A 27,152-nucleotide genomic window follows, 5' to 3' on the forward strand; every position below is an offset into this window, starting at 1 on the left:
TGACAGGTGCAAAACAGAGGCTTTAATCTGAACAGCAATGAAGGCGCCAAGGGCTGGGGGGGCCCCCGGGGGGACCGGGAAGGAGGAGCCAGGAAGGCGGTGGTCTAGACCCTGGGAGGGAGGCAGGCACTAAGCCTCTCTAGCAAAACTCTCTCTCTGACTCTTGCGGCTCCTGTCCCAGCCTCTGCCCAGGCCACTGGCCCAGACCTGAAGGCTAAGACCCTGAATTGTGCTTCCTGGGTGCTCCCCCTTCCCAGAGGCTGTGTGGACCCGGATACAGGGTTGGAACAGTGGAGATGGGTCGACCTGGGCTTGGGCAGGGGAGAGTCTGCGAGAGTCAGGCCTGGGAGCAGTCCCCCCAAAGAAAATCTGGAACTGGCCTGCTTCTGCCAGCACCCTCTCACCCCATGGGTGGGCCTGCCCAGCCCAGCCCCTGCCTGTCCAGCCCAGCCCCTGCCTGTCCTCAGAGCTCCCCCTGGAACTCCAGCAGGCGAGTCCGGGGAGGTGGGAGGACAAGGGAGTGGGCTGCTGTTTTCGGAGCCCTCCTGTGGCCCACTCACCCAAGACCCAGATAGAGGGGCAGGGACACAGGGCCAAGGGCTTGCAGAAGCAGCAGCAACGAGGGAGCAGGAGCAGCCCGACGTGGGAATGAGGAGAGAAGCCTAGGTTCTCCGCAGCCACCAAGTGGCCCCAAGCCCACCCCGCCTCCCTCCGGAGTTTCTGCCTCCCCCTCCCAGTCAGGGAAGCTTTGGAAAGGCAGGACAATCTGCTGGTGAGCAAGCCCTGCCGGGGCCCTCCAGAGGCTACCCTTGAGCCAAATGCCAAAGTGCAGAAAAGCAAGGATGAGGCACTGGACATAGGTGGCCACAGGTGCCCGCAGGCCCAGGCGGCAGCCGTGAGGAGGAGCTGGGAGGGTCACGGGCCAGGACAGCCAACGCTTCTCCCCTCCCAACCCCACCCCAGGCTGGCTGCCAGCCTCCGCCTTCAGCCCTCAGGACACCCAGACACCCACCCAAACATGGCTTGGGAAACTGACCCACCCCACGGGGAGCAGCTGCTCCAACCCCTAGCAAGGCAACCTGGGAAGGGAAAGCAATGGCAACAGCACAGTATCTCCCCCTCCCCACAGCGGCCCGCACAGCCTGGTCTCAAATGGGACTGAACGGGAAGGAGGAGAGGGAGGCCAGGGCAAGAGTGGGGCCCAGGGACCCTGCACCCCTCTCCCTGCCCACCCACCACAGGAGAATTCAGGAAACTGGCCACACTTTGGTCACTTCTCCCAACTTGGGTCCTTCAGCCTTATGCGCTGAGCCCCCCTCAACCCCACGTTCACCACCCACCCCAGTAAACAGCCTCTCGTCAAACAGAAAGAACAGAGGGAAGGGGTGGGGAGGGGGCCCCTGGGGCGGAGGAGCTCTGGCCGCTCGGCCCCTCCTAGCACGACGTGACAGGTTGGATGGGCAGCAGGCTCCCGAACTTGAAGTGCTGGATCACGGGGAACTTCTCCAGGCACTGCGAGGAGGAAGGGGCAGAGCAGAGAGGTGAGGGCCGCACTGCGCCCCTGCCAAGGCCTGCTCGGCCTCTCGGGCCTCCAAGAGACCCCTGGGCGACTCCAGAGGCCCGGAGCAGCGCAGTCTACCCAGGGCCCAGGAAGCTGCTTGGTCTCAGAGAGGCCCCCAGGTCTTTGGGGGAAGGCAGAGCTTCCGACTTATTCCTGACCACCCCCTCCCATCCAAAGATCCTCACTCCACAACAATCCGGTCAGGTCCACCAAATAACAAGATGAGAGTGAGTGGGGGGGGGGGGGGAGAAGGCAGCCCAACCCCACAAGGCAGAAGCCAAGAGGGGCAGCCACGTGACATCACTTGGCCCAGAAGGACCCGTTGGGGACCAGAGGTGAAAAGAACCCTCCTAACCATGGGGGGGCGGGCGCAAGCCCAGGGCCCAGCTCCGGAGAAGAGGTGTAGGGATACTGGGACACAAGCCTGAGAAGGGTCCAAGGCCCATTTTCCCAATGTTCAGTTCTCCAGACTGAAAAAGGCATCTTGGCACGTCAGAGTGAGACAATAAGAACCAGCTGACAGCCCCTCACCCGCAGGGCGATTCCCAGCAGCCCTGCGCGTGGGGCAGAGAACCAGAGCGCTGTGCAGGGGGATGGCTGTGCAGGGGGATGGCTGAGCAGGGGGATGGCTGAGCAGGGGGATGGCTGAGCAGGGGGTGGTGCTGCTCCCTGAACCCCGCCCAGCCAGGGCCTCAGCCCCAGGGCTCTGGCAGAGGAGGCGCGCTACAGAGAAGCAGGGCCGACCAAGAAGCTGGCCTGGCCCACAGGCAGCCAGACCCCAGGCCCGCACCACCCAGGACCGGGAAGGGAGGGGACCCCAGCTCCCAGCCCGGGCACCAGCCCTGCCATCAGCCCTGCCATGCCTGCCCCCACCTCCCCACCCAGGCAGCAGCCCCGCGCAGGTGAGGGAGGATCTGCCTCCTCTCAGACTCTAGCCACAGAAACAGGCAGAATGTGCACCTCCTGGCTGGGGTGGAACAAGGCTTACAGCTTCAGAGAGGGTGAGAGTTCCCTTCTGTGATTGTGTTCTCCTCCAGCCAACTCAGAGGAACAAAGGCACACCAGCGCTGGCCCAGGTTCCAGCACCTCAACAACCCGCCGCAGAGACGAGGAGGTCTCTGCCAGCCGCGTGTGAGGGGGTGTGAGGGGGGGTGTGTGTGTGTGTGTGTGTCAGGGTGCAGGGTAGTCCATAAGGACTGAAGGGGGGCCAGGAGGTGAGCAGGAGAGGACGGGGAACTAAGCCCTGTGTGGGGGCAGAGCTCCAGGCCACAGCCAGGCTCCTGGGGCTGGGGCAGAGAAAGTGGGGAGCAGGCAGCTGGGGGCGGGGGGGGGGGGGGGGAGGGGGAGGAGCAGCAGATCCAGGCCAGAGGCAAAGGCAACTGCCATTGTGCTTAGGTCATGGAGGAAGTGGTGGGAGTTTGTCAAAGGGGGGCCCCCCCAGGGCCCTGGAATTCCAGAAAGGGTCAAAGGTCAACCTGCTTCTAGCTTTCAGGCCTGAGAAGCTGCAAAGGCAAGAGGCTTGGGGGAGGGGGCAGGGGCAGAGGTTCTCTCCACTCCGCCCTCAGGGACCCAGAACAAGCTTCCCCACGGCTAAAGGCAAAGGGCTGCTTGGGGCAAAGGAAGTCGGGGGCTCCAGGGTCACAGCAAAGGGAGCCTCGGGCCAGGCCTCTCCCAGCAACCTGTGCCCCAGCGCTACCTGTGTCCTGGGCAGAGCAACAGCTTCCGCCTGTCCGCAACCAGACCTGCCACGGGAGGCCCTCCCAGCTCCCAGAGGCTCAGGGGCGGGGGTGGGGCTCCCCGGGGCCTGACAGGACAGCCCTCAGGAAAGACAGGCCCCAGCACCCTCAAGGAAGCATTTGGTTCTTCAGTTCAGAAAGGCCGAGACAGGCATTTTGGAGAGGCAGACAGCTGGTCCCACATCCTGACACCAGGCCTGGTTAGGCCTCTGTGGCAGCTCAGGGGACCCGCTCTCCTCCAGCAGCCAACTCTGGCGGGCGCTCTGGCCTCTGCTAACCCCCATCTGGACTTCAAGACTGGTGGGCCTCAGAGGTCGTCCCCAAGGACCAAGAACGGGTCTGGAAAAGCAAGTCCTTTCCCTGCTTTCCTCCAAGCAAAGAGCAAGCGACCCCACGCCTCACAGGGTCCAAAGACTAAGGACAGCCTGCTAGCAACCGGTGCACGAGGGCTGCACGTCACCCTGACTTGGCGTCCCGACCGCAAGTTGGTGCATCCAGCACGGGCCTACAAAGCCGTGTGGCACCTGGCAGGCTGCGTGCGCCCGAGCCAGAATCTCCCTGCTTTCAGGAGGGGCGCTGGGTTACCTGCTCATGCTCCCTGTCTGTCCTGAGCTGCGGGCAGTTCGTCACTGACCTCTGCGGGTTCAGCGTCCAGAGAAACCCTGACAGCTGCTACGCCGGCACGGCTTTGTGCGGCACCATCCCCATCTCTATCTCAACATCTGCTCCTCCCTCGTCCTGTCGGCCAGAGTTCTTTTGCCTCTGGACAGGGTGGGCAGGGAAGGAGGCAGGGTCTCCTGTTCCACCCTTAGTTTAGTCACTTAAGTGAGAGTCTGCAGGAAGGACTGCATTTAAGACCCCAAGCAGGAAAGGCACCAGAGAGTCCTGCCTTTGAGGGGGTTGGGGAGCCGCGTGGAGGCGGCCGCAGGGGGAGCTCCCCCTCAGCACCCACTGCGGGACTGGGGCAGGCAGGGGTGTCAAGAACAACAGAACAGGCAGAGCGCAGGGCCCTGTGCTCTCCAGCAGGAGGCCTGGCTGCCCCAGCAAGGGCTCCTCCCGGATGAGAGAGGTCTAAACACCGGATGTGAAGTCCGGAGGAAGGGGACCCGAGGGGGAGGGAGGGGGTGGCAGGGAGAGAGAGGGCCAGGCCCGGTCAGTTCCAGCACCGCCTTTAACCCCTTCAGGGCCACGCAGTGGGATCCAGGCCCCCTGGGAGTGCTGGTACTACCAATCGAACCCAACCCCCTACACCCCACCCTCCCTGCTCCTCCGCCTCTGTTGACGGGTCTGAGTGAGCTCTGGGTGTGAGGAGGCCACCTGGAGAATGCCCCCTCCCCAGGAGAGAGATGACCAAGGGTCAAGAGAGGAGCACCTGCAGGGCAACAGCTGAGATCACCAAGCCTGAGGGTGAAAAGAGGGGACTTTGGGACCCACTGCTCCAGGTGAGGGACGTCACACCCAGGCCCTCCTCTGGTCAAAATCAAGCAGTTCCAGGACTGGTCGGCCTAAGATGCGGAAGGAGCTAGAGGAAAGGACAGGGTGGGAAGAAATGTCTCCTCCCTGCTTGCCAGAGAAGACACCAGCTCCTTGGCTGGGGGAAGGGTGCCAAGGAGGACGGGCAGAGAGGGCAGGGAGGACCACCTGAAGAGGTCATTAAACATGCCAGCTCCCAGCCTCCCCCCAAGCCCTCCCACCTGCCCTGCGATCTCACACACACCAAAGTTGGAGAAACATCACTTTGGATGATGCCTCCAAAAGATGAAACCCTTTCCCAAGCGTGTTTCCGTTTTCGTGTCCCCATAGGAGACAGAGCTGAGGAGGGCCTCCAGCCACGTGACAAGCGGGAACAGAGACCCCCAAGCAGCAGGGCCTTGCCTCAGTCACAGGGCAGAGCTGGGCCCCATTCCAGTGCTTTTCTGACGGCCCATCCCACAGACAGATTCTGAGGCCTCAAGTGTCAGAAGGGCTGGCCCACAATTCAGAGCCGGATTCAGAGCACAACAGCAGGCTCAGGGTGAGGGCGCAGCAGCCCGGGACCAAGAGTGCAGGCCAGTCCCCACTCACCTCGGCCTTATACATGCGGATGAGACCCTGGTTCACTTTGGACCAGGAAGGGACGGCACTGATGTTCCACAGCTGGTTGGAGTGCTCTGCAAAGGGGCCTGTCTTCATCTGGAAAACAGGGTCCACAGCTGGAGAGATGGGTTGCCCTGGAGCCCATCCCCTGCAGCCCATCCCCTGCTTTCCCGTGTGCTCAAGCACACACATACACGCGCGCAAGATGCAGGCACATACACACACATGTACACAAACACATATGGACATACACACACACAGACACACACAGACACAAGTGTCAGAGACAGGGTCCCTCTTGGCCTGCCACAGGCAGAGCTGGAAGAGCCGGGGGAGGGGTCGGTTTGGGGGAGAGCCCAGACCAAACCCAGGCATCGGACTGCCCTCTGCATGGCAGGCAGAGGGAGGACGGCAAAGAGGCGGCAGACATGGGCCACAGGGCACCTGCAGCAGGTGCGGGAGGAAGGTCTGTTTGGAAAGTCAGGCTGACCTGGTGGGGAAGAGAGGAAAGGACGGCCACCACGGGGGCAAGGGACAGGCAGGAGCCTGGACAGCCCTGCTCCCAGGCCCTCCTCTTGGAAGAAGTTCTGCAGCAAGCCCAGTGGAGCCCCCATGATATCAGAAGCGCCGTGCTGAGATGAGGAAGCTCGTGCGCCGCCCGAGGGCACCCCTGGGACAGCACAAGGCCAGCACGTGGTATTGATTACAAGCAGTGCGCAATCCCCGCCGCACACCCCCCCACCCGGCTGATGAGCAGCACTGCTGCGGGGGGAGCGGGCTCAGCACCCTGAGCCCCAGGTTTCAGAAGAAGGAGCCTGAAAAGCAAAGAGGCTGAGCCGGCAAGCAAACAGACTTGGACCTTGAGTAGGTGGAAGGTTCCAGAAAAGGCTGTGTGTGGAGGCGGGGCTGGTAAAGAGCTGCTCCAGAGAGAAAGGATGGGTCCCACAGCCCTCTCTCCATATTGGGCATCTTAAGTGTAAGGTCCCAAGAACACAAACCCCCCACCCTTTGGCTGTGGACTCGCCCGGTGACCCACCCTCTCAGGCCTATTGCTCCTCCGGTAAGGGCAACTCGTACAAAACTGTAAGATTTAAGTGCAAAAAGCTGCCATTTTACCCGTGTCATCTCCCTCCCCTGGTCCAAGTCCCCCCAAAGCCTGTCTCAACCCCCAGGATTCAGTAGCAAGGACAACAGGCTCCTTTCTCGAGCAGCGAGGCCACAACCCAAGGTTCCCACAGGGCTCCTCCTGGGTCAGTCCCTTCACCCAGAATCTTTCCCCTCCTCTCTCTAAGGCTCCCTCCTCCAGGAAGGAAGCCAGGAGCCCCAGCCTGCAGGGGCTTGGCCTTCAGGGCGCTTTGCTCCCAAAGTCCCACTCAGTCAGGCTCCACCCCCACCCTCCCCTCGCCCCGCCCCTTCCCCAGGCTCTTGGCCCCCACAGGAGAAGCGCCAGGCTCCAGCCCTCTCTCACATACTTCCAGGCCCTGAGAAGCTCAGGGATCACTGGAGCTGTGGAACCAGTTTCACTCTGGACTCGGCCCTGTGAACACACCACCCGGGAGGCACCCTGCTGGCTGTCACAGCCGCAGCTCCAGGGGTCTGCTCAGCAAGGGCTCCGTGGCCAAGGCCGGCCGAGGGACGTGGCGAGACCAGGGGTTCTGCTTGCTGGGCCAGCCTCCCCAAGCTAGGGGCACAGGAGGAGGGGCCCAAAAGGCCTCTCTGGCCTGCTGGCAGAGCCAGCGGGGAGGCCCGAGCTCCGGAGCCCCAGTGGCCCTGGCCCCCTACATGGAAAAGCCAGAGATGCTGTTCCTCTAGAGGGGCTGCCCCACCCCCAGCCTTCAGTGTCCCAAGGTCTCCTTAAGTCCTGCAGAAGGAGCCTCTGCAACTCTGGAAAGCAAAACAGACGAGGGGGAAAAAGGAACGGGGTCGAGAAGACAAAAAAAAAATTAGCTCATTCTAGCCACAAAGGGAGAAGAGAAAGAGCGAGAACGAGCGAGCTGCAGTCCCGCAGTGACCCCAGGGGAATCGTGTGAGTCAGAGCAGCCATATTGAGCAGGAAATTACTCACAGACGCTGCGTTCCTGCCTCTCCACTCCCAAGAGAATCGGCCTTTTGTAAATGGTTCCTCTGTCAGTAACAGAGGGGGGATGGGGTGGGGGGAGGCGCTGCACAGCGCCTTCCTGTCAGCTCCTGCCCTTCCAGCTGAAATCTGATCCCTCCCTTCCCAAAACTCCAAATTTAGAAGCCAGATTGAAACTGAAATTCTTTTCCTGCCTGCCCTGGGCTCTTAAAGGCACCAGGGCTGCATTTCCTGAGGTAGCAGAAGCCCTGCAAGGTGAGGTCCCTCATCCGGCATGCTCAGGGCCACCGGGGCAGGTCCCAGGCTGGTCCCGCGGGAGGAAAAGCCAGTCTCATTTCCATCCAACTTCTTGTTTGTTAGGTCTTCTAGCTGCACCACCGCTGGTGATCCCTGGGGTCTCCAGAGGCAACACTGCCCCCTTCCCTACCACAGCACACAGAGCTCCACGCAGGCTGCTAGGTCCCTGCATCCCAGGGTCAGACCTCAGGCCTTCCTCACCACCAACTAGGGGCTGTGAAAACCCTGGTCTGGGTGGTGAGCCCAGACTCTGGAGAACCAGCACCACGTGTGCCACCATCGGGAACTGCACCAGCCTGCTCTAGGCTGGCCAAGTGGGTGAGAGGGGCCCTTGCTAGTCACCTCAGCTCTGGGGCACATCGCCTGCTAGCGACCAGCATCTGCATCATGCCCAAGCACCTAGGCGCAGGGTGAAAACCAGGCCTCGCGGAGAGGCTGCGGAAGAACCAAGAACTCTAGGGCCTGCCGGCCTCCCCCAGTTCATGCCTCTCCCTCCGCTGTTACCAAAACCTCCTCCCAGTTCAGTGTGTCTTTAGCGCCACCTAGCGGCCACTGTAGGATTTCTCCTAGCGGAGGGCCTGGGCCCCAAACTTCAGGAAAGCTTTAGGGGGCTTCATACCGGCATAAACAAACAAACAAACAAAAAAACTAAGTTTTAACCTGGAGTGGATTCCCATACTCGCTGAGGCCCAGTCTGGCCTTCCCCCTCGTTAGTTACCTAGTTAGGGACCCAGGGACGTGGCCAGCCACCTGGGGGAGCCAACACAGCTTAGCCCCTGTCCCCCAGGAGCCGGTGAAGCCGCCCCGGCTCCTCAGCCCGCTCCTCCCAGTCTCCCGGCTCTGCAGACCCTCCCGCTCTACTCTGGAGAGAGCAGCATGTGACTGGCTCTCAGGCAGTGAGCCAGGCTGCCCCAAGTCCTTCCGACCTTGGGCTGCTACAGTGCTGAAGGCAGCAGATCTCAAGAATGAAGCAGGGGCCACCCAGCCGTCAGGACGGGCTTCATCTGCTGACTTGGAAAAACGTGCCACCCCCTCTGGCCTCTGGAGTTCGGCGGAGGCCTGAGCCGAATGCTGACCAGGAGAGTCTGGCGCTGCGGCTGCTCGACCAGGCCTCTCCCCTCTTCAGGGGGCTCAGAGTGGCACCCAGGAGAGAAGCCCCCATAGGCGGGGGGTCCTCGGGTGTGCCAGGCTGTCCCTGGAGCCAGTGCGAAGGCGTGCAGGCAGCAGGAAGGAGACTGGGGGCCAGACCCTCTCCAGGCAGCAGAGCCGCGGTGCCCTCTGGAAGCCTGTAGGGGGCGGGTCTCAGGCAGGGAAGATGAAAGGTCCCTACACCTCCTGAGAGGCCCAGAGAGCAGTGGGTCCCCAACTTCCCTGCACAGTCACCTGGCACATATGTTTAAATTCAGGTTCCTAGCGCTCGTCCCCCAAGATTCTGATTCAGAAAGCTGAGGTGGGGCCCAAGAACATGCATTTTAACAAGCTCCCCAGGTGACCCTGAGGAAGCAGTCCAAGGCTGCACGGAGGGAGACCCTACTTTAGCAGGACAACACCCAAACAACCCCCGCTGGGTCGGGTGGGGGTCCAGGCCTCCAGCACTACACTTGGCCCGTGTCCAACAAAGCTGTGTCCCTTCAGCAGAAATCCGTCCCGCTGTCCACTCCAGTCTCTGCACCTCCTGTAATGGCTTCGTCACACACATCCACACGCGCATAGCTCTCCAGACCCTGTGCCGCCCACCCACCCCCAACAATGCCCACCCACCCTTCAGACCTGTTGCCCCTAATGAGTTCTTTCCCTGAATCAGTAGTCTGGCGTTTCTTCTGGAGCTGACTGAGTAGGAACTCCTGGACAGTCAGAAGGTGGCTTAACCCTTCAGAGAGGCCCGGCTGGGCTTCCTTTTCAATACCCCACTTCAGGAGGTGGCCCTGCCACCTTCAGACAGCAGTTCTGGCTCCTGTGCCCAAAGCCACCAGCCTCAGTTCCTTTCAGCCCGGAGGCTGCCTGGGGCTCCTCCCTCACTCCCTTCCCCTCACCTCAGTGATAAACAGGATACACTCCAGGAACATGTAGTCCTTGTGGTTCTCGTTCACGGCCTTCTCATCGACAAAGTGCCTGGGCTCCAGATACGGGTGGTCTGGAAACAGCAAAGAGCCCTGGGATTCAGAACCAGGTGCTTGCACCACTGGGACACCGCAGCCCAGCGCCATCTACACCCACCCCAGGGCTGCAGTCCTGCCCACGCGCCCTCAACACTTGAGCTCACAGGAGCAATCAATGGCCCTGTGCGTGTGTGTGCTCTAGTGTAATAAGCTCCAGCTCTGCATCCTTCCAGCCACACCACTCGGCTTCCTTATCCGTGCAGTGGGGATGAGAAGAGCACCCCCTCGTGGGGCTGGGGAGTGCCACCGGACCATCAGGACCACCGCAGAGCACACGGCATGGTGCCTGCACAGGTAAGTGTTAGTCAGCAGTTTGCTGGCAAAGACCCTTCCCAGGGTCCTTGCGATGATCTACCTGAAGCACAGAGAATGGTGCCTGGCACAGGGCAAGTGCTCAACAAAGGGTGGTTTATTATTTTGTAAGCAGCTAATCCTAAGTGGAAACAGACGTGGACCCCTCACCCACTCTGGCTCACCCATGGGAAAGTGGGGGAACCACCAGAGCGGGCCTGTCATAAGCAGCCCACAGCCGGCACTTGGCGGCAGCTCCCGACAGCTCGATAACAACAGCAGGTGACGTTGGTCACCGAGTTAAAAGAACCCCTCATTTTCAACATAAAGCCTCAAGGCTGCTGCCAGGAGCCTGGGTGCATCTCACACCAGTCCATCATGCGCCCGGTGCACACGCCCCCGCCCCAGCCCGCATCACTTCCCATGATCTGCCTCCGCCTCCCAGCCTGCCCCACCGCCTGCAGCAGAAGGGCAGCAGCAAACAGCCTCCACCAATAGCCTGTCTAAGGCCGGCTTTACAAGCTGTCACTGCGTGCCCAGGGCAGGAGGGGAAGGAAGGTGGGACGGGAGGAGGGCGGGGCTGGGGGGGTCCTCGCTCCCCCTTCAGTACCTATCAGCTGCGAACTGCCCCAGATGAAGGGCAGAAACTGGAAGTCATCCAGGCCCCACACGCCCTGGCTACCAGCTGGCTCCATCCTGTAGGTCTTCTGGAGCTTCCGCATAACCTCAAGGTACCTGCGCAAGAGGGCAGGGAAGGGAGGGGAGGTGGCGAAAAGGAGAAAGACAGTCTCAACCCTTTGGCCATTGGGAGCAAAGGAGGCCAGACATAACCACCTAGGAGTGTACCAGGTCTCTGTTTCAATGAAAACCTACATGCCTAAGTCCTGCATCAGCTGATGCTCTCAAAATGATGGAGCTTCATTTCTTTCTCTCACACTCAGCCTCTGTTTGACTCAGGAAAGGGGCACAACACCAACTGGGAAAGGGGGTTAGTGCCATCACCGCCTGACAACGTGAGAGCCTGGGCAGGAGCTGCAGCTTCTCTCGCTTCCCACTGCCCATCGGAAAGCTGACGGGAGTCCAAGGAGACCACCCCCTAGGTCCCTTCAGGAACTGCCCGGGTGGGGCCTGGAGCGGGCGTGTCAGCGCCCCTTGGTGAATGAGACACACCCATGTGCCAGGAGGTGGTCTGGGTGGGGAGGGGAGCCGGTCAGAGCCTAACTGCCTGGGTTCATCTAGCTGTGACCTCAGTGAAGGGACCTGATTTCTCCATGCCCCAGTTTCCTCATCTAGAAAATGGAAATGACAGCTGCTACTTCCTAGGATCGTCGTGAGAATTGAGAGTTGCGTGAAAAGCGTTTAGAAAGCACCTCTACGTGATAAACGCCACAGAAGCTTTAGCGCTCATCACGTAACACTCCCTTCACTTATTTTTACTTGAATTTGAACCTGTTGGAAGGAGGAGTCTTGAACACCTGTTTATAGCCACAGCTTGATTAGGACAGGACAAGAGAAGCAACAGCCACTCGGGAGCCCCCTCTAGCACCCTGTCCCCAGTCCGTTGGTAACGAGGAGGTCGGAGACCCCGCCGGCTCCTCCTCCCACTGGAAGCCGCCCCTCCCGCCTGACTCACTCACCGATTGAACACCTTGAAGACAATGGCTATTTGGTCATCCACCCGTAGCACCCCTATCTTGCAGAGACAGCAGAGGAAAGCAGCAAAGGCTGCTTCATGTCCTGGGGGAGAAAAAGGTGGACAGCCGAGGTTGACAGTCTTCCAGAAGGAGTGAGATTGTTCTTGGTCTCACCAGAGTCCAAATGACTGTTAACGTCCCCTCTAAGGAGGGAGGTCAACATGGAGGTAACAGGGCCTATTCCCCACCCAGAAAGACTTAGGTCCTTTTAAGAACCACCAGTACTATAATTCCACTCCTAAAAGGCCCAGGCTGGTGGTTCTTAAATAGGCATTTACAGTTTATTTTGGAGGTTTAACTCACTCATCAATTCCATCCTATTTATTGAGCACCTACTATCGGGGCAGCCACTGTCCATGTCAGGCACTAGAGGAACAAAGGCAAAAAGTCCCTGCCCTTGTTTGATAGTTTAGACAACAGACAGACATTAAATACACAATCACGTTTATGAACCTAGCTCTGAAGGAGAAGGATAGGGTGATAACTGGAGGATATCACAGGGGGGCCCCTGACATACAGGTTCAGAAAGGTTTCCCTTTGGAAAGAATATTTAATTTGAAAGATAAATAAGAGCTGGCAAGGCACAGGGCGTGAGGGAAGCAAGAAGAGCATTCTAGCCAGGAGAAACAGCATATGGAAAGGCCCTGAGGCAAGAAAAAAATGGATATGTTTGAAGAGCCCTAGAAAGGCCAGTGTGGCTAAAGCAGAGAGAGCAAGGGAGAAAGTGTAACGCGATGAGGCTGGAGATCAGACAGGCATTTACAGCCACAGTGAAAAAGCTCAGACTTTATCCTAAGAGCAATAGGAGCCACTGAAGGCTTCTAAGCATGGTCACATTCTAAGCATGGCCACACTGCAGGGTCGAAAGGCAGCCCCCCTTCCTTCCCAGTCAAGTCAGATAGAAATGGTCAGCACTACAGAAACCATTGGCTGGACTCTGGGCCGAATCCCATGGTTCACGGTGTCATAATAAACCTATTTCGAGGGAGAAGAGGAGAGAATACTTCAGTGACTTCCTGTCCTATTTTTGCAAATGAGGGTCCCTCCAAGGGCCTGGAAAGCTTATAAACTGTCACTTTCACCTGCACAGTTGCTGACCATGACCAGCCAGAGTCCAAGCCACCATCACTCAGGGGCAGTCATCACTCTTGCACAGCTAAGAGCATCTAAGAGAGGAGGAAAAACCCAGCCCCTGCTGACCTGGCCACTCTCCCCTCCAGGTTGGTTGGTCTCCATCAAAGCTCCGCCCCTGAAAGTCTCACTTGATAATAAGCCCGTTCCTCAGCTTCCCCATGACCCAGGTCCAAGGGGCCCTTCTCCAGGCCAGGCCTGGACTGGGCTCCTCCTGAGGCAAGGGCAGGGCCCGAGAAGCTGCAGCTCCTGCATATGCCTGCTTCAGTGTGGAAAGGGAAGGAGAGGAAAGGAAAGGAAAGGCGGGCCTGTCAAAGCAGGGACCCTCCTCAGCTACCCCTGGCCTAGAGAGAGAACTCCCCCTTCCCTTTTAAGATGCCCACAGCACTCCCTCTGAAGGACACCGAGTGGCTAAGAGCCATGCGCCACAGCGCTGCTAGGGGCTCCCAGGATCTTTCGGCTCTCAAGGCTTCTGTAAGCAGTTGTCTTGGGATATAGTAAGTGCTCAACAAATTATTCGTTTGGTGATGATGCTGAGCTCACAGTGAGGCCGTCTTTATGCTGTGCTTACAGCCACCAGGCACGCGGCACCAGCTCCCCCTGGTGGGCCATGCCGGAGCAGCAGGCGGCCCTGCACCGGCAGCAGCAGCACTGCACCCCAGCTGGCCCCACAGGCTGCTTGCTCAGGGCTCCCTGACCCCACACAACCCAGAACAAAGAGGAGGCAACCCAAGAAAGGACCGCAGTGAAGCCAAGCAGGCGCCGCTGGGAGTAAAAGGTACAGTAACAGGTACCTGTGCCGTAGTCGATGCGCGTGGAGTTCCCTACTGACTCCTTTAGGTAAACAGCCACCTCGGGCACAGCAGCTGCCAGATGGGTGGGGACCACTGTGGCCACCAAGTTTTCTGCTTCCTGATAACACAAGACACACAAAGTGGTGGCAGCAGATTAGGCAGGATCCCGGTGGGCAGGTGCCCAGCGGCAGCATCCTGGCTGCAGCCAGGCTGCCACACCGAGCAGTCCTGGCTCCCTCCTCTGACTGCCCATGGAAGGAAGAGGAGGGAGAGCATTTATTTTCACGCAACAGAGACCACCCTGGCCTGGCTTTTCATCTGCTGACCCTCCCTCTGGAGGACAAGACCCTGGGGGCAAGGAGGAATCTGAAAAGAAGCCATCTGACTTTCCCATCTTGTAATTCACTGACATCCCCAGAGATGTCCTCTTTGTTCATACTCCTAGCAAGGGAGTTCGTGCCCAATGTCCACCAAAGACATATCCAAAGATGTTTACGGCAGCACTGTTTATAGCAGCCCAAGTGTGGAAACAACCCACAACTGAACTGTCCATTAACGGTAGGATGGATAACCCATGCTACAGTCATACACTGGAATACTACGTAGCAACGAACAAGACCTACTGCTCCACACAACGCGGGTGAGTCACACGGACGACGCTGAGCCAAAGAAGCCAGACATGTACGTGAAGTTCAAAACCAGGCAAAATCGATACAGGGCAGCAGTCAGGAGAGTCTGGGGGACGGCCACTAGAAAGGGGCACAAGGGCCCTGCTGAAGTGCTGGGATGCTCAATGGCTTGATACATGGGTGGATGCAAAGGTAAAAACATGTTAAGATCTATCAAGCTGTACAGCTATGACGTCAGCTTTCTTGAAGTTGTAACTTAATAAAAACAAATAACAATAAGCCCATGTACCACCTTAGAGCCCAGAGGCAGCCCCAGGCCACTATTAAGCAGGCACAGTGTTGTGCTGGGTCCTTGGGACTCCCCCCTGCTCCATGTGAAGACATTGGGCCAAAGAAATTAGGATGCTAGTTTCCCTAAGTTCAGTCTATAAACACCTGGCATGAGGGACTTCCCTGGTGGTCCCTGGCTTCCAATGCAGGGGGTGAGGGTTCAATCCCTGGTTGGGGAACTAAGATCTCACATGCCGCGTGGTGCGGCCAAAAAAAACAAAAACAAAAACAAAAAAACACCTGGCATGAGAATCTCCTGGAGACCTGGTGAAAATCTGGATTGCTGGGATGGCTATCCTGCATTTTTATTTTTCTGTTTGCTCCTAACAGGTATTACCTTTGCATGACTCAAAAATAAATACATTATAAAAGGGATGCATTGAGAAGTCTTACTCCACCCCTCCCCAACACCCCCCCCCCAAAAAGAAACCACAGCTCTACCTGCCTCTTATGTATCCTTTCAGTGTGAACTGAGCAATACAAATATAGCTTTCTCGTTTCCCCTCTTTCTTACCAAAAGGCAGCTTGCTGTGTGCGTAACACCCGGGCTCCCCTCTAACCTAACCGTACCGTCAGCTTTTTGCATCCATAAGTGGAGAACCCGTGGATACAGAGGGCTGACCGAACCTCATCATTTTATGTAAGGGACCTGAGCATCCTCGGGGGGTCCTGGAACCAACGCCCCACAGATACCGAGGGACCACTGGATGTTGCGGTCCCTTCCCCAGAGTTCCCTCGTCAGCCTTCCTATTCTCAGAGCTGCATGGTACTCCCTGGGTGGACTTTCTAGTTTATTTAACTGATAATAAGTTGCAGATAGACACGTGGGGCATTTCAATCTGTTGCTACAAACAATCACCTAATAAACGGCCCTGTGCACAGGCCTGTGCGTCCACAGTGGCGATTCCCAGAGGATGGCTGGGGCAGAGGGTAAACGCATCCGTACTTTCAGGAAACAGAACTGCCATTTAACACACTCCCCAGTGATTCTGGTATCTGACAGCTCTCGCCCCAGCCCAGCCCCCAAGCCTGTCCAGAGGCAGCCTCACCTCGTCAAGCTTGGCATACCAGGTCCTGTAGGCCTTGTTCCCAAATCGAGAGGGCTGGTCCACCGGAGGAGTCTCGTCAATCCACCTATCCAGCGTGTTGAGAAGAGCGACCAGTTTCTCAATGGCCTGTGGAGGCAAATAGAGGGGGCCAAGCCACGATGACCAGTGGTCCCAAGCCAGAGCCACAGAGGGAAGTCCCAAGTGCTGCTGGACAGCGACCACAAGGCCTGACACTACTGGCATCTTCCCGCTGTCCCCCTTTCTTCCCAACCACCCTGAATATGAAGGAGGGGCCAGGGGAACACAGTGAGCCTTACAGAAAGGGCCTGGCACTAGGCGGAAGGACAGACATGGCTCTCGGGCCTGGTTGCTCTAGCCAGCCCAGCCAGGGGGAGCTGTTGGACAGGCAAGAGCTGCAGCCCTGACCTCTACTACATTTTACCAGGGTCTTCTGTTTAGTACACGATACCTGCACATCACTGAAAACAGAAATGTAAAAGCGAAGAAAACAAAAATGACCAGTCACCCTGCCACCCAGAAATCAACACCACAGGTATCCCCCGCTTTTCAAAAGTTCGCTTTCCACCTCTTCACTTTCACAGAGGACCTACATGAGTACCTACTTCTGCTAATCAAAAGAAGTCTGAAAAGGATTTTCACTTTACACCACTTCGGCTTACAAAAGGTTTCACAGAAACGCTCTACTTTCAGATAGTGGGGGAACCTGTCTAAACATTTTAACGTACTCTTCTATTGCATCTTTTTATAGTGTTTTCCATCGCTTATCATGGTGAGAATTTTGAAGGCAGCTGGACCTGGATTCAAATCCCAGCTAAAAACACCATTTGGTTGCTGCGAGACCATGACCAAGTGACTTTAACTCTGAGCCTCTTTCTTCATCTGAAAAATGGGCCTGATGGTACGTAACTCCAAGGGCCATGACAATCCGTGAGGCCTGGCACAGGGTGATGGTTCATGTTCACACACACACAGACTCTAAGACAGAGGTCACAGGCACACACTGCTTACAGCCTGATCAGTTCCCTCATGGCCCTCGTGGCAAGGCAACTTGGAAACATAATTTTGCGAAAGCCTCTACCAGGTGAATAATCCTTCACTGTACCAATGTACTGTGATTTATTTACCGAATCCCTCACTGCTACATGTGTGGGTTACCTCCAGGGGTTCACTCTGTGCACAATACCCTCTGTGGAAATGCTGGGTCAGAGGAGCAAACGTGGGTAACGCCCTGTTAGGCCGGCCGTGTCTGAGACCCACCTCTCATCTCTCCCCTCTTTCTTTCCTGCAGGGGGCAGGGACTAAGGAGCGAAACCGTGTGACAGGCCAGGCAGTGTCAGCACACCAAATGTTACTCAATGAGGACATCAGGTGATGCGGTCGATCTAAACAGGTCTGTGCCCTTCCAGATGTGGCTCACAGAAACAGGCCAGGACAGAGGTGACAAAAGGCTCGAGGGCACATGACACAGGGGACATGTGGGCTGGGAGGAGGGGCCCTGCCCAGAGGCAGATCTTGCCTGCATCTGTCAGGTACAAATGGTAGGAGACACCTCCAGGTGCTGCTGGAGCTGCAGGAGCAAACAGGGGGTGCCCAGGGGAAAGGCTGTGACACAGAGGGCAAGGCATGGCCAGGTCTGCTGCTGCTGAGATTATGCAGAGAAGTGGTCCTGAGAGCTGCGTGTGTACTTGTGGGGAGGGAAAGGCGGGCTTGACCTGACAGGGTATGTGGTAGCCAGTGCCCCCCACCCAGAGCCCCAGGAGACACAAACCACACTGCAATCCACGCGGTCCATGCAAACAGCAATGTAACAGTGGCCCTGATGCTGCCCTCCCTACGCCTGGGGCCTGGGAGGAGAGGAAAGTTACCTGTAAGAGGAGAAAGTTCCCTTTACACCTGGGCCAGAGTGACATAAACCTGCATTGCTGAAATGTGACCAAAAGTAATGCCAGAGCCTGGTTTTGGAAGAACCAGGTTATCTGCAAAAGCTGATATGGACAGAGCAAACCTGACCCCATGGACTTATAAGGGATGGTGCAGGAACCCTGGCTCCAGAGATCTGTCTTTGGGGAGGCACTGAACGGGATAAATGAGGTGCTCCAAGGCCAGCAGGAGCCAGGCCCCAGCTGCTGGCTCAGCTGGGCCAATGAATAATTAAAAGACTCTGAGCTCCTCTTTCTGGAGAGGGTCTTTGAATGCAGGGGGCTGCCTCTATTGTTTGGCTTGCTGGGGGAGAGGGGTAGGCTGAAGCCCCGAGGAAGCAGGAAGAATAATTTGAGTCGCTCTCCCCCTTGGACCAAAGCTTCCTTTTTGGGTTTCATGGACTAGTAAAATTTTCTCCAAAATTTTCAAATTCTGCCCTCATTTAAAAAATCGAACAGAAGAACAACATAAGCCTATCTACTATCACCTTTATTTTACAAAAATAAAAAATTTTAACCCCCAAAGAGTAGGACAGACATAATTTCAAAAGGAAGGAGAGCCTTCTAAACATGGGTCTAGACAATCTCCTACATCTGCCTTTGCCTGTTCCCTTTGCTGTGGGAAGTCTGGAAGCTGCCCCCCCAGGCCACTCTGCCCTCTCCCCAGCAGCAGCACCCCCCCATCCCCCACCCCACATTGAGAGGCGGGAGCAAGAAGCAGCAGGGGAGCCAAGCAGCTGCACCTGGCAGGAAGGGAGGCGGCATGCTGTGCGAGGTGCTGTCCGCCGTCCGGCCAGCTGTGGGCACAAGCTGGGAGACCTCTGGAGACCACACTAGCCACCTCTGTCCCCCAGTGAGGATGAACCCAGCTTAGAAAGAACCCCAAGTGAAACAACAACGTTACTGGAAATTAAAACTGCAAAACAGCTAATGATAACAATAACTAATAATGATGTCAGCTAGTATGTGCCAGGCACTGTGCTAAAAGAAACACCTACACGTGGGATCTCCCCAGGGGCCATGAGTAGGTCTGTGGCTCTTCCCACTCCACAGGTGAGGAGATGCAGCATCAGAGGGGATAAAGCCACTCAGCTCAGAAGTGAGAGGTTATCAAAACCCGGTCGGCCTTCCTCTAGAAGCCTAGCACTTAACCAGGCTGCAATCCTGTCAAAAGAACAGCTCCTGCGTTAAGACAACACCTGGGGGCTATGGGCATCAACCATCAAAGCTTCAGGGGTAATTAAGGGACCTGGCGATCCGGCACCTCAGGATCTGCTGGGGTAATCACAGCGCTCTCCTTTAACGAGCCTCCCCCGCCACATGCCCCAGCCCACTGAGCACAGCTGAGCAGTTCCTTACCACAGGCTCAAAGAGGAGCCCTCTCTCCCCAAAGCCGTCTGCACCCACAGCCAAAGCCCCAGAGCACTGAGCAGACCCAAGAGGAACCAAGAAGTCATTGGTGGGCCAGTTCCCAAAAGAAGACTGTCAATCTCCAGCACACACCTGGCTCCCCACAGTGACAGGACCTCGGCCACCCAGCAGCCAGTTAGGGTCCAGGAGCATGAGGGCCATGCCAGCCTCGCGACAGGTGGACGAACTGGGCCAGGGCAGGCCAGGCCTTACCCAACAGGCCGAAGCTACAGCTAGCCAGCTGGATGGACAAGGCACTGAACAGCTGCCCAGGCCTGGGGTCTGAGATAAGATAAAGTTCAAGGGGGCTCTGCGCTGCCTGGGACAGGAACCCAGGAGGCCGCTGGAGGCCTGGCTCCCAGGGCTGGGAGATGGCGTCCAGCAAGAGCCAATGGCTTGCAAGACCACACCTTCCTGTGGGTATCAGCCTCCCCACAGTTCCTGCCTTCCTTCCATAAACAAGCCTGTCTTCGAAATACAGCCAAAGAGCACCAAGCAGTGTATGCCCTGCAACTCGGCATTTCCACTTCTTAGGGAAGAATGCCCACAGATCCACGTGAAAGGGTGTTCCGAGCAACGTTTAGGGAAACAACCTCAAAGTCTAAGTTGGGGGCGGTTTAAACCAGTGAGGGCATGGTTCAAAGAGGCAGAGGAGCTCCGGAGGTGGCCTGGGTGACAGTCCCCACACTGTTAACAGGGGGCTGCCCCGGGAGTCAACTGTGGGGAGGAACATAGGGCAAGGCCAGCGTTATCACGTTTCTAACAGTAATTTCTCTCTTTTTTTTAAGATTTTTTTTTTTTGATGTGGACCATTTTTTTTTAAAGTCTTCATTGCATTTGTCACGTATTGCTTCTGTTTTATGTTTTGGTTTTTTGGCCGCAAGGCATGTGGGATCTTACCTCCCCAATCAGGGATTGAACCCACCCTCCATGCATTGGAAGGCAAAGTCCCAACCACTAGACCACCGAGGAAGTCCCCTCCAACGGTAATCTCTTCCATGAGCATGTTTACTTCTTTTGTGACCATTTTTTATTTAAAAAGTTACATAAAGACATTAGTTAACAAAAATGTAGGTTAGGGAATTCCCTGGCTGTCCAGTGGTTAGGGCTCTGTGCTTCCAATGCTGGGGCCCAGGTCCAATCCCTGGTCAGGGAACTAAGATCCCACAAGCCACATGGCGCAGCCCAAAACAAAAACAAACAAAAAAATGCAGGCTATAAAACAGCTTATATACCTTGATCCCAATTTTATAAATACACATCTATTCACAGATTTTTTTTTTTGGTGTTTTTGTTTTTGTTTTTGTTTTTTGTCACAGATTTTTTTTTTTGATTAGAAATATAGACACCAACAGGTCAGCTGCACATGCCTCTGGGTGATCTTAATTTCTGCACTGGCCCCGCTGTGGGCTCTTGGGAGCTATTTTTGGAAAGGCCCTGCCCAGCAGGCTCCTGCCTGAGCCTACCTCGGAGACTTTGTACTCGAAGCTCAGCTTCTTCCCCTTCACACCTTCGTTGAGGGTAAGGATGAATCCAATGTAGTCAGCATACGCCTACCAAACAGAGGGAGGAATGGGGACGTGGAGAAGAGTGTCAGACCCCCACTCTCTACACCCTGGCCAGCTCCCAACTCCACCCAGTTACCAAAGAGCTCCAAGCTACCCCCGGCTCCCAACCCGACAGCAGGAGCAGTAGAAAGATAATGCCAAATACCCCACCCTGATCCTCCATCCAAAACCACTGGCAGGCCAATGACCTACTGTGCACTCACTGTTGCTGCCAGCAGTTTCTTAACACAACAACCCCACAAGGTAGACACTATCATTGTCCCCATTTTACAGATGAAGAAACCAAGGCTTCAGGGGAAGTGACTCCTAAGATCAAGATCTCATTAGATGTGGAACTAGGGCCCAGCCAGACAAACTCCAAAGTGAGTACTCCACCATTACACTATACCACCAAGGTTCCATCCCCTGGTAACTTTCCAGATGTTTCCTCGGCAGGCAGGTCAGGCTGTGTGCCTGCAGTGCAGATGCCCTGCTCCCAGGAGATGAAGCTGTTTCCTGCTCGTGGCCAGGTCTCCCAGCACATCCAACCCCAGCCTCCAACTGGGCACCCTCTTCCCTGTTGGGCTGCAGGTTACAGCCAGTACAGGGCTAAGAAAGCACTGAGGTGCAGGCCCCTGGAAAGGCGGTTAAGAATCTGCCTTCCAAAGCAGGGGAAGCGGGTTCAATCCTTGATCGGGGAACTAGATCCTGCATCCATGCCGGAACTAAGAGTCCTAAAGCCACAACTAAGAACTGGCACGGCCAAAATTTAAAAATAAAAACAGGTGGAGGGCCAGACTAGGCTGCCCACCTGTGACCTAGAGCACAGTGGCTCAACCCATAGGGCTCCAGAGCCAGGCGACCTGGGCATGACTCTTTGGAATCTCATCTTGACCACTAACTGTGCCACCTTGCTAATGTCTTCACCTCCTGGCCTCAGTTTTCTCACTTTCAAAATGGAGGGGACCTCAGAGTCCACCTCCCAGTGTTTCTGTGAGGACTAACTCAGCTAAAGTACCTGGTACATCATAAACACCCAATCTTCCTTGGAAAACATCTAGGGAGAAGCCAGGAACTAAAGCCATGTTTGGATTCAGACAATCCTGCAGGTTCAGGAAAGAGAAGGCTGGTGGTTCTCAACCCGGGCAAGATGGCTTCCAGGAGACCTCCGACACGTCCAGAGACATTCCTAGTTGTGATAACTGGGAGGAGGGCTGTGCCGGCACTGAGTGGGTAGAGGCCAGGGGTGTTACTAAACAACCTACAGCACACAGGACAACCCCCTACAACAAAGGGTCATCTGCCCCAAGTGTCAACAGTGCTGAAGTTGAGAAACCCTGAGGCAGAGCAACCGAGATGATGAAAGGACTCCAACCACATCCTCAGAGCAGCTGAGGGACTGAGGCGTTTATCCTGGTGAAGACTTGGGTGAGATCACAACTCGGAAAAGGCACACTAACCATCTCCAGATATTTAAAGGGCAGCTTGTGAAAGAGGAGCCAGATAGGCTTGCATGACCCCAGCCCCAACGAGGCCAACACGGCTGCAGTGGGGCTTGGACTCAATGTAAGCACAGCAGACTCCTCACAGGGAACCTGCCAAGCTTGCCAGGACTCCGGGCCTCCCTTCTATACAAGTGACACTCCCCACCCCGGCTGCCCAGACCAGGTACAGGCAACTGGAGGGAGCTGGACCTGAGGCCTTCCCTGAGAACTTGAAATTGGCTTTGTTTTTCTTAGTCCCAGTCTTTCCACAGCCTGTACCAGAAGCCTGGGAGGTACAAGCTGTTATCTTCTGCCTACCATGGAGACTGAGAAGTGCAGAAAGCTGCAATCCCAGTTCCCTGGTATTTCAGGCTCCCTGGCCTAGGTTTCCATGTGGTAACCTCCTCTCCCTGTGATACGCTGGCTCCCAGACTTGTTATTACTTGCAACCAAGCATCAAAGTGACCCACTCCATCATTTAGGATGTTCAGCCAATATAATAACACCCAAGGGGCGACGGCTTACGAGAACCTGGAGCAGAACTCTCCATGGTTATCCTCACCCCGGCCCACAGAGATCTTCCCACCAAAGCGCCCTGAGTACTGCCCCGAAGTGGGGAGAGAGCCAGTTCCCGTCACCTCTTTCCCTAGCTTCTAAACAGCTCTGGCCTCCAAAGCAAGAAGGGTCAGGAGCTCACAGCCCCACTCAGGCCTAGACGACCACTGTCCTTGAAAATCCCAAGTTTCTGCACCCCACAGAGCAGTCACCACTGGTACCTGAGAACGCTTCCATTTGCCCATGTCTGGAACCGTGTGGATCTCTTTTTTGGGAATGATGAAGTTCTGAGTGGCTGGAGGGGTATCCTCTGAAGAATCTTGACAAAGAAAATGAGAAAGCAATGAGATAAATAGAATCCTCCCCTCCCAACACACACACACACACACACACACACACACACACACACTTACTTTAAAACCAAGACTTCAACACCCAAGCCCTAGCATAAACCAGACACGTACTCCCGGGATAAAGCATTGCCTTGTTAAGCCAAACCCACTGGCTTCCTGCCTTTCCTTACTCTGCAAGGAGCTGGGCAGTCCTGGCAACCCCCTCAACAACTGATACGTCCCGTAGCTCTGCCATGCCCTCTCCTCCTGCTCCCCAACCAGGAGGAAAGGTTAGAAAAATAAAGCCAAGTTGACCTTTTAGACATAAACATGAACTTTTAGACATAAACAGGCAACTTACAGAAGGAGAAAAAAAAAAGGCCAATAAACATTTGAAAAAAAATTACCAACATCCCAAATAAGCAAAGAAATGTAATTTAGATGAGACTGCTTTTTTAAATCAGGTTGGCAGATTACAAACATCTGGCGCTGATTGGGGACTGGAAACAGGAACTCTCCTGCACTGCTGGTGGGGGTCTTAGATGGTAGAATCTGCTGAGGGGGCAACTCGGCACTATCTTTTGAAGTAAAAACTGCATACTATACCCACTGAGCCAACAGGAGGAATCAACCCTACAGATGTGCCCACAGAAATCGACGAAGATGTGTATAAAAGTGCTTACTGTGTTGAAAAAAATTAGAAACAACCCAAATATCAATCAATAAGGTGATGGGTTAATAATGATATGCCCATATTATGGAAATCTTACTAGCTTTTGAAAAGAATAAAATCTAAATTACTGACATGAGGAAAATAGCCTAAATATTAATAAGAAACAAAACTGCACTATGTTATACACCATATAATTTCATTTTTGTTAGAAGACTACACATACTACTATAAATAATACCAGACCTATTAGCTTATGCAGGGGAAAAATCTAAAGGATTAAACACCAAAGTTACTAGTCTTCATCTCTAGGAGGTGAGGTTTATAAAGGACTTCCACTTTCTAAGCTACCTATTACTATTAAAAACTAGCAATACAGAACTTTTGTAATCAGAAATAAACTCTTTAAAATGGAGTTTATATTTTCAGAAGCTGAGGGAAAGGAAAACACAAGGTAGTTTGTGTATCCCATTTAGCTGGAATTTATATTTTGCTGCATAAATCTTGTTGTTTGATTATGGGATGCTGCTTTCTGAAATCTGAAAAACTCTGAATTCCAAAATATACCTAGTCCCAAAGGTTACGAGTTGGGAGTTGTGGGCCTGAATCCACTATTGGAGATTTGTCAGATTTGTAAGCCCCTTCTTTTAAAAATGAAAACTATCAAAAAATTAAAAACAAACTCTCCAAGAGTACAGGATATAAATCTGTCGCATTACCGTCCTCCTAAAACCTAACTCACATCAGCTACATGGAGAAAAGGGAACGAAGACCTAAGAAGACTCTAGAACATGTGACATTTGGGGGACTAGAGCCTGCCTAGAGAGGCTCTGAGGAAAGGAAAAGTGCCAGGAGACCTGAGGAGCCGGATAGAGAATCTGGGATCAGAGCAAGGAAAACCTCTGCCTAATTCAAATTCAACCCAGGGCCTAAAAAAAAGAGACCAGAAACTCTCTGCCTCCTCCCACCTGTTCTGCAAGTCCTGTTCCCAGAACATCAAATTCACAACCCTACTATCAGTAAATTGCTACTTCAAGTAAGATGCTAATTTAAAAGCTTTGTAGGTCAGGCTAGTGACCTAACCACACTGTTTTTATGGGAAAATGCGTTCCACATTCCAAATTATCCATTTGCAAATGATCTTTGGGAACTGAGCCCTTTTCTAAATTTGAGAGAACTGTTCTGTGCAAGGGAATAGCCCTCCTGGTATTACTTCACAGGGCCAGGGCCGGCTCCCAGAGGAAAGGTTACCTTGTTGGAAGTTTTGCAACCAAACACTGATGAAACACACACACACACACACACACACACACACACACACACACACACAGGATTCACCAGAACATGCAATCCCAAATCAAAAATACAAGCGCTTCAGACTCCATAAGGTGATCAATGAGGTCACACCCACAGCCTCTCTAGCCTCAGATTATTTCATCTCTGACAAAGGTGCCACGGGACAGTTGGATCCAGTACAACCCCTCAGTATAAGATGGAAACATTCAGAGTTTTAGAGATGTTCCTAAAAAACCCCAGAGAGTATAATATATTATCATCTACCACTTGGGAACCTGTCTACATGTTCAACCTGTACCACCTCTGAAAAGCATAACAGTACTTCACATTTACTCACTACCCCCCACGCCCCTCGATTTGCCCGAATCATCTGCAGAACACAGGCTACCAACTCTGTGAAGAAGGTACAGTAGCCCCATTTTGAGAGATAAGAAAACAGGCTCACAGAGGCTGCAGCTTGCCAGGTAGAGCCAGGTCTATGTAACTCCAAAATCCAAGGTTTTCATCATTACGCTGTCTGAGTTAAGTAGTTCCTTCCACTTGTTCCTAAACATCCTTTGTTTCAAACTTCAAAGAAGGACTACCTCCTGGGAACCTGAATCTTCTCAGCCACAGATAACCTCCCTGAGCCTGTCTCAGGGCACAGGTTCACCCCACCAACACCTCCCACCACCCAACTTCAGAGACACATTCATCTCACTGATAATTCTGGTTGCCTTATATATCCTGATGTCATTACCAGAACGCCTAAGGGCACATGCGCAGAAGTTTTGTACCAAATAAAATAAGCGTCTGGTTTCAAATGCCTTAACAGACCATACCCAGCTCTTTGTTCATTTATTGGGGGGACGGGGAGGGGGGGCGGGGGAGCCGGGATGGCGGGGATGCCTCTTTTGATCTTTAAAATTTCTCCCTCCTGAGACCTCCTCAGAGGTCATAAAAGGCGAGACAGGGTAGAAGGAATATTGAATGGTTTCAAAACATTAGCTGTTCTGAAATAGCTGTGCGGCCAACCTATTTGCAACTCTGACAGAATTTTAAAAGTCCTTCCTAGCTCAAGGGAGGGGTAGGGGGGAGTGGTCAGCAAACACCCTTCCATTTCCCCAGGTTACCGGTCTAAGAGGATCCTTTCCCTAGCACCTCCATCCCAGTTATTGGAGATGAACTAAAAAGAGACTACAGCGTAAATAAAAGTTACAGACGGTGATGCCAGAAAGAAACTTGCCTCTCCTTGCACAACCAGCCTTTTTAAATTAGGGGTTTAACGACCAAGGGCAGTTTCTCTTGATAACTTCCCAGCCACGGAAACGCAATGGGGTCGAGACAAGCCCCACGGAGCACCAGCCGCCACCCCCAGGGCAGGGTCTGATGAAGACGGCAGCCCCCATCCCTGGCCGCTTCCCCACCAGGTCAAGAGCTGACTTAAGCACGAGCGGCCCAAGTGTGGAAAAGGCCTCCTTTTCCGGCCACGGGGCTGCCCGCCCGACCCTCGGGCAGCTCAGGCTCCCCAAGTCCTGGGGTCACGCCGCACCCACCGCCCCTCTGCAGTCCCAGGACCCGGCCCCCGCTCCAGGTCCCCCAGCACGTCTCCGTCGGGGCCCCTCAACTCTTGCTCCTCCTCCCCGGGGCCCAAGGGCGCTCGCCCCGCGAGTTCCTCCGCCTCCCGACCCCCCTTCCCCTCGCTGAGCCCCCCACACCACTCCCCTTCCCCGCCCCCACGCCTGGCACCGCCCCCGAGCCCCCCCTCCACCCCCGGGCCCCTCCGCCCTACCTGGCGGCGCATGCCGCTCGCCCTCAGCCATCTTCCTCTCGCCAGGAGCCGGCCCGGATGCCTGCAGTCCCCTCTCACCTTTCACCCCCGCACCCAGCCTGCCTTTCCCCGGCCCCAGCACGCGCTCAGAGCGTTCTGAAGAGAAACGAGCACCGGCCGGCTATAACCGAAAACTGAGAATTAAAGTCACCCCCGCGAAGACGCCCGCCATGTTGGTGCGGGGCACTCAGGGAGCATGCCCAGCAACGGCCGGCTCGCGACGGCCGCGCTCACCCGGAGGCGGCGGCCATGTTGGTGCGGGGCGCCGGGGAGCATGCGCACCA

General features: G+C 55.3%; 1 protein-coding gene across 2 annotated transcripts; it reads right to left on the minus strand.

The window, feature by feature from the left end:
* On the minus strand, nt 1-27,118 carry PTPA (protein phosphatase 2 phosphatase activator). 2 transcript variants are annotated; one of them, XM_057723608.1, is made up of 10 exons: nt 26,908-27,118; nt 22,982-23,079; nt 20,641-20,727; nt 15,825-15,950; nt 13,817-13,934; nt 11,835-11,934; nt 10,808-10,932; nt 9,781-9,881; nt 5,362-5,469; nt 1-1,512 (listed from the first exon to the last, which is right to left on the minus strand). In XM_057723608.1, exons 2-10 carry the CDS (start codon nt 23,003-23,005, stop codon nt 1,435-1,437), a joined length of 867 nt encoding a protein of 288 aa, XP_057579591.1. In that variant the 5' UTR covers nt 23,006-23,079; nt 26,908-27,118; the 3' UTR covers nt 1-1,434. The 2 variants fall into 2 exon arrangements, with proteins under 2 accessions (XP_057579591.1, XP_057579590.1); XM_057723607.1 differs by having other exon boundaries at nt 26,830-27,117.
* Between the last annotated feature and the right edge of the window lie 34 nt (nt 27,119-27,152).

Source organism: Hippopotamus amphibius, chromosome 2 (genome assembly GCF_030028045.1).
Source record: "Hippopotamus amphibius kiboko isolate mHipAmp2 chromosome 2, mHipAmp2.hap2, whole genome shotgun sequence".
In the NCBI taxonomy this organism is placed as follows: domain Eukaryota; kingdom Metazoa; phylum Chordata; class Mammalia; order Artiodactyla; family Hippopotamidae; genus Hippopotamus; species Hippopotamus amphibius.

Excerpts from the sequence above, each read along its gene's own strand:
- PTPA (XM_057723607.1), bottom strand. The coding sequence starts at position 26,860 with ATGGCTGAGGGCGAGCGGCATGCGCCGCCAG. Across the intron at positions 23,080-26,829 it reads CGAGCGGCATGCGCCGCCAG|ATTCTTCAGAGGATACCCCT; the intron begins GTAGGGCGGAGG and ends TTCTTTGTCAAG. Across the intron at positions 11,935-13,816 it reads GCGCATCGACTACGGCACAG|GACATGAAGCAGCCTTTGCT; the intron begins GTACCTGTTACT and ends TTTCTCCCCCAG.